At 38.2% G+C, this 7,405-nt stretch overlaps 1 protein-coding gene across 1 annotated transcript; it reads right to left on the bottom strand.

Annotated features, from left to right (window-relative positions):
- Positions 1-5,144: 5,144 nt before the first annotated feature.
- On the bottom strand, positions 5,145-5,915 carry LOC108365257 (uncharacterized). The gene has a single exon (XM_017619248.1). The coding sequence runs from the start codon at positions 5,913-5,915 to the stop codon at positions 5,145-5,147; it is 771 nt and encodes a 256-aa protein (XP_017474737.1).
- Positions 5,916-7,405: the final 1,490 nt, after the last annotated feature.

Below are 7,405 nucleotides of genomic sequence, written 5' to 3'. Positions count from 1 at the left end.
CTTTCCCATGGAACCTCCCTATATCGACAAGTATTTTTTCCCTTTTTACTTAAAAATTCAATTACAGACGATTCAACCGATTTTGACAATTCAACCGTAATTTTCATTGTTTTTAAAAACTCTTCAAGAGCATATGTTTTATTTATTTAAAAATAATTTTTAAGAGTAAATGTTTATTAAATTGTTGGTAAAAATATAATGATATAATATAATAATTACATAAATCTTTGAATATGTAGTGCGATGTTGATACTTGCCAAATTAAAAGCGATTCTGAACGCTACTTATCGCGCTGGCTTTGTGATGGTATTTACCATCTGAAATGTGCTGGTTTGACAGGAAGAATTCTGGATGCTATTAATGACGACAAGGGCCTTCGCTGGTCTTGCGTAAAGTGCAGGTCAACCGAAGTTGATCTTTTCAAGCTATTTAGGCAAACCAGAAATGGTTTTACAGAAATAGGAAGAGGATTGTCAGTACTGACAGAAAAATTTAAGCATTATGAAAATGTGTTTAAATCATTCAAATGCTTATATACCTTGCACTCTGTTAAGGATATCCGTGTGCCTAAACGTAAGTGTCTTCATAGTCCATCTAAGGAAATTATTACCGTTGAACGTCAGAATAATCTTCCGACTGACTTAATTAATCTATCTTCTCCATGTCCTCCAGCAGCAGAATCCTCAGCCTCAAAAGAGCGTGTAACGAAATCTCTTCGAATAATAATGAGCCTGAAGTATCTTCCCTTCCCCCATTGAAGTGGTGGCATCGTCTTCAAAGCCTCCACCGGCTTCCCTATCCTCTACTAGTAACGCAGTAACTCCACCCCTTCCGCCGGTACTCCAGTCTGATACAAGGAAACTAGTTGTGGCTCCGCCAAAGAAGTCAGTCTTTGTCTCTAGATTTTCGAGATACACTACCGAAGACGATATAAAGTTTTATATCACATCAAAAATTAGAACTGCCGACTTAAGCATCAGAAAATTTAATTTTAAATACGAAAGAAATATTGCTTCATTTAAAATTAACGTAAATTTAGATAATTTTAATGCGCTGTTAAGTAGTTCTTTTTGGCCCCCGGAGCTTTCGTTCGTGAATTCGAACATAGGCCCAAAAAAGGAAATAACTTAGCTAATATTCCCCGTTATAACACTGAATCAACAAACTAATTATTAAATCTGCTTTAAGTATATATTACCAAAATTTCAATTCAGATATTCTTCCAAATAATTATCATATCTATAGACAAGATAGGGAGGCAGAATCGCCGGTGGCGTACTCTTCGCTGTAGCTCTTCAATACCATCTGAAGAAGTTAGTCTTCCACACATTGATACAGTAGAATTCAAATGCATACTTGTACAGTTTGGAAAAGGGTCTATTTACTTGGCTCTATGCTATATCCCTCCCCGATCTGACTCATTGGCGTATTCACGACTCATCTCTTTACTAAAATCAGTTAATTTATTGACTAACCCTCTGATCCAATGGTTGTGTTGGGTGATTTTAATTTACCAAGCATATCATGGAACATCATTGACAATGATATCGTACCTTTCGCGTCTAGTGGTACAACAACGTATTTTTAGAGGAGATGGCTGAACTCGGCCTAACTCAGGTTAATGTACTACACAATAAGTTTGGTAAAGTATTAGATCTTGTTGATGTTGATGATGCATCTAAGTCCGTTGTAAATAAGTGTGATCCACCAGGTTTGCCCGAAGATGTCTACCACCCTGCTATGGAGATATCTTACGAAGTTATAAGTGATGGTTTTGATTTTTCGAAAGCCAACTTTAAAAATCTTAACAAAGAACTGTCTAAATTGTCGTGGCCTGCATATAATGAAAATATTGAACAAAGCTTTGCAATTTTTAACTTTACTTTGCATGAATTATTTGAAAAGTATGTGTATAAACGCATGTATGTTCCTGTAGAACAAACACAGTTATGGTTCACTAAAGAACTGAGAAATTAAAAAAAAAGAAAGTCACGTTATTTTAGATTACACGCAAAAACCGGTTTACACTCATACTATGTAAATACTTACTTTTGCGTCATATATTTTTTGAATTAAACAAAAAGTGTTATAAAGTTTACTTGTGTAAAGTCAAACGGCGTATAATATCACGTATCTCGTATATCGGCGTATAAAATCATTTCATGACTTCGTAAACTCCAAGCGAAATGTGCGCGGGTTTCCTTCCGCCATCAAGTATCAAAATATCGTCTCTAGTGACAATCAAACCATTTCTAACATTTTCGCTCAGTTTTTTAAATCCAATTATTCCATTAACTCTATCTATTTTTGACTATCCCTTTAATCGATGTCCAATGAACTCAATAAATATCCCAATAATATCTCCCGATAATGTAGTAGTTTATCTGAAATCCTTAAAGCAGTCCTTCAGTTATGGCCCTGACCTGATCCCCACTTANATTTCTAACATTTTCGCTCAGTTTTTTAAATCCAATTATTCCATTAACTCTATCTATTTTTGACTATCCCTTTAATCGATGTCCAATGAACTCAATAAATATCCCAATAATATCTCCCGATAATGTAGTAGTTTATCTGAAATCCTTAAAGCAGTCCTTCAGTTATGGCCCTGACCTGATCCCCACTTATTTTCTTATAAATTGTGCTGATTATCTCTATGAGCCGTTAACAGCGTTATTTAATTTGTCTCTTAAAGAGGGCGTTTTCCAACTATATGGAAGGAATCGTTCATAACCCCGTTACATACAAGCGGTAGCAGATCTTCAGTGGAGAACTACCGGGGAATAGCTAAGCTTTCTGCAATTCCTAAATTATTCGAAGCAACTATAACAAATCATTCTATCTCTTCTAGCATTTCATATTACCAACATGGATTTTGCAAGGTCAAATCAACTTCTACAAATTTACTTGAATTAACATCCTATATCTCGAAAGCATTTAGTGAAAGCAAAACTGTTGATGTCATATATACTGACTTCAGTATAGCATTTAACAAAGTGTGCCACTCGTTGCTCATTTATAAACTTGATCTTCTTGGTCTTGCACCTAATTTTCTACGTTGGATTTCTTCATACCTATATGATAGATCACAAAGGGTAATGTTTAAAAATACTACCTCTGACGTCATTGATGTTAGATAGATAGATAGATAATAAAAATGAGGTTTGTACCGCGACCTAGTGATCTATTGTGCCCTCCACTCTTCACAATACCTCCTCCAAACCTAATTCCCTGACAAAATTTAACAGTACCTTAGGGGATAGGGAGCGAATGTGCCTAAGCTGTGGCCACATTGAGCCTAAACTTCTCTCACGTTTCTGCAGACTGCATCACATTCGGGGAGGATGTGTAGAGGTCGCAAACCCGACAAAGGTCACTCGACCATATCCCCAGCTTGTGTAGATGCCCCCTCAGCCTGCAGTTTCCTGTGAGGATACCTGTTATTATTATAAGCTGCCCTTTTGGGGGTTAATTAACCTTTTGAATCTCCTTTTGTTATAACCTCCCAGTAAACTCTTTGCCTGACGCATTTCTGACGAACTATGCCAGTTTAAATCCCTCATAGTGATCCTCTCTATCCTGAGCTCCTCTTTTAGAGTGTTCCACTGGAAGGGCTCGGGGTCGACTGGAATAGTGGCTGCCGCCCCTCTTGCGAGACAGTCAGCCGCATCGTTACCCTCTACTCCCTTGTGACCAGGTACCCACGCTAACTTGATGTTATTGTGTCTACCTAGGGAGTTAAGCTTCTCAATGCAATCCAGGACCAGCAACGATTTGACCTCATAGGATATGAGGGCCTTGAGTGCTGCCTGACTGTCGCTAAGGATTAGGATTCTCTCGTTTCTATACCCTCTACCCATGATTGTATCCGCACATAGGTAGATTGGGCAAACTTCTGCTTGAAAGATGCTCGGATATTTCCCCAAAGGAACAGAAATCCTGGTTTTGGGTCCAACAATTCCAGCACCTATTGCTTCTGGAGTCTTCGAGCCATCCGTGTACTAGTGCAGAGTGCTGCCCTTAAGTAATGTCTCGACAGCGGAGACACTCCAGGTCGCTTTACTGCAAAGCTCTATTTTGAATCTCTTCTCAAAGACTATTGTCTTTCCAATGTCATCTTTAAGTTACAGGGCTAGTAGGAGCGAGGACCCCAGCTTCTTCATGCTCCTAGAGTTAAGCAGAGTTCTTTTGGCTGCCTGCTCTATGGTTATATGAAGAGGCTCGAGTTCAAGGACTACTTCCAGCGCCGTCGTCGGACATGTTCGCATCGCTCCCGTTATACAAACCAGGGACGTGAACCGGATAAAAAATTTGGTCGGTTCGGTTCAGCGGTTCGAACCGTTTTTACGCTTTTGGATTGGTTCGTCAAAGCGGTTTTTTTGGTCTTTGATCCGGGGTTTCGGTTCGGTTCAACGGTTCGGAAATCAAAAAAAACTATGTACATATATGTGTTTAATTTTTATTCAGTAATAGTCCAAAAAATATATGTATAAAAACATATATATATAGTAGTAGAAATTCTTTGATAAAATATCGGATTTACAATAATCAGTTGAGATTTATGAGAAGAATATCTTCTAACAAATCCTCGTCAATATTTCCTCGTAGGTCCGAAAGAATAAATTTTAGGGTGGAAAACGCCCTCTCTACCGAAACCTGGGTTGCAGGAACACCAAATATAATTTGAGCCAATTCAGATAATTCTTTGTCTAGGTAGTTATTCCAAAAGTTCAAAGCATCAACATTATTTGAAAGCCGCTTTGTATTATCAAACGATTTGATTTTATCTATTAATGATCTATTTTTGGACTTCGTCCCGTTCTTCCCTATTTCTTTTAAAATTTCATCAATTTCCTCATCGGTACTGATTTTTGAAGAGATTGACGAGTCTTCATTAGCCTGCATACCATTCAATTTCAATTTTAGACTAAAAACATGTATAATGTGTTCAATCGCAGAACTTTTTTCAGAATCAGTAAGTAGTATTTGATACCGTGGGTCCAGGTAAACAGCAGCCAAAACATACGGGTTCCGCAGCAAAATTTGTCCATGTTTTTTTAGTGATTTAGAAAAAGAAGCGGCATACTTTCCCCAGATTTTTTCGATCTTACACTTGCATGAATACCATGCAAAATAGACATCACTTAAAGCAAGATCTTTTTTTGAAGTTTTATGGAAATTGAATAAACGGGCTCCAAAACTGAACAAACACTTTTGATAGTCAACCACTCTGGTTCGCTTATATGCAAATCTGCAATATCAGCTGAGCTTTTCTCACAAACACTTTTAAGCTGCAATAAACTTAAAAACATGTTGTATGTGGAGCCGCAACGCGTTACGCATTCGATAACAGGTTTACGCAGCTTTTCTGCACGTAGCAGATGCAATAATGTCGGAGTTCTTAGTTTTTTAACGACCGTTTTTACTTTGCTCCGTATGTCTTTGATTTCTTTTAGAAAATCACATACAGCTAAATTCAAGGTATGTGAAGCACATCTTATTACGGTAATATTATCGCTTGCTGCAAAATCGATTTCCAAATTTGAATAAATTTCATAATAGCTAGCGTCTAAAGCAGCGACATCATCGCACGGTGGGTGTGCTACATCCTCATTTTCTCCATCACTTTCGTCATCTTCACACTCCATATCTATTATGTTATGTTCGTTTTTGTCGCTATTCATTTTATCAATATTTTGTAACTCTTTGTTGACCAAATTCCCTAGACTGACCATATTCGCAGCGTTGTCTATGGTTATAGAGCAAATTTGGACCAGGCTTACACCATACGATTCGAGAATCTTAATTAGTATATGAGTTAAGTTCAAACTACTATGTTTAACATGGACTTCCTTCATAGCTAGTGTTTGTGTGATAATAACACCATTGTCGCAGTACTGCACATTTATACCCATTATAGAGTGGTCCAATCTTGTGACACAATCAATCTTCAGCGAGAACAACCTGCGTGCAGATTTAATAATATGCATATTGTCAAGTTCAGAATAACAAAAAGAAAATTACCAATTGTTAAGGCACGAGCGAATATTGGCACGTATTTTCGCTGCTTTTTTAAGACCTTTTGTCTTATGCTACATTTATTAACACGCACGCCCAATGACTGGCTCAATAATTTTCCGAAAGCCACTATCTTCGATCAATGCAAGAGGGCGACCATTTTTGGTAACCAGCTCGACGCATCCATCAAACAATTGATCTTTAGATATATTTATCATATGTGACGAGGCTTTCAAATATTTATCCAATTTTTCCTGGGCGAAACTAGAATCTGGTTTTTCCTTCTTTGATTCTTGCATTTGTTGGTAAGCTTACGTGTGCTTCGTTTTAAAATGGCGAAGTAAGTTTTGAGCATGTTTTCCACTCATTTTTACGTCGCAATGTTTACAAACGCTTTTATCATTAGACTCGCAATAAACAAAATAATTGTGCACGGGATGATTCGACATTTTATAAAATTTTTAATTGGCAAATTGCAATAGCGCGCAAGTTTATGTGTCATGTGTGTGTCAAATGAGATGGGTTGCCATTATATTGACATTTACATTTGATATTGTCACATTGCAAACAAACATGGTATTGCCATATTTAACAAAGAGAAAAAAGTGGGTAAATTTATCTATTGAAATTTGATGCATCGAACCTTTAAACCTTTATGAAAAGTGGTTCGGTTTTCGGTTCGGATCAAACATTTGTGGAAAATTTCGGTTCGGTTAATGGTTCAGTTATTTAATAGAAAAAAGCGGTTTTCCGGTTCAAAACCGGTTCGGTTCAAAACCGGTTCACGTCCCTGATACAAACACATGCCAATCATTGTAGCTTGGTGAGCGATTGTCTCACCGTGGCTAGAGTAGTTCTTGAAACCCAAGCTACCGCCCCATATGTGATCATTGGCTGTACTATCATGATGTAAAGCCATCTTAGGATTCTGGGCGTACAACCCCAGGATTTTCCCACCAGATGCTTACACACCATTAAAGCTTTCGTTGCCCTGGAGATGATCGCGTCCACATGTTTCCTCCATAGAAGTTTGGTGTCTAGGACTAGTCCCAGATACTTCACTTCGCTGGCAACGCTAACCACGACCCCCCTCCAAGGTTATGTTCCTCATGCCCGGAAGAGCATGTTATGTTCCTCATGCCGGGAAGGGAATGATGGCGGTTTTGGCAGGATTTATGATAAGCCCTAACTTATCGCACCATCCCTTCGTCAGTCTTAAGCCTCTTTGAATGATGTCGCAGAGGATGCTCTCAAACTTCCCTCTGGCCATTATTACTATGTCATCCGCATAGCCTTGGCAGCGGATAAGCTTCTGGCCATTATCGCTATGTCATCCGCATAGCCTTGGCAGCGGATACCATAGTCAGAGAGAAGTTGAAGGAGCTCA

Source organism: Rhagoletis zephyria, unplaced genomic scaffold (genome assembly GCF_001687245.7).
Source record: "Rhagoletis zephyria isolate East Lansing unplaced genomic scaffold, Rhagoletis_zephyria_1.1 Rzeph_scaffold_01819, whole genome shotgun sequence".
NCBI lineage: Eukaryota > Metazoa > Arthropoda > Insecta > Diptera > Tephritidae > Rhagoletis > Rhagoletis zephyria.
Note: the sequence above shows the minus strand (reverse complement) of the source record. Positions and strands in the feature narration are given on the sequence as shown.

What these genes read in the sequence shown, in the direction of transcription:
- LOC108365257 (XM_017619248.1), bottom strand. Translation starts at nt 5,915, where the DNA reads ATGGGTATAAATGTGCAGTACTGCGACAATGGTGTTATTATCACACAA.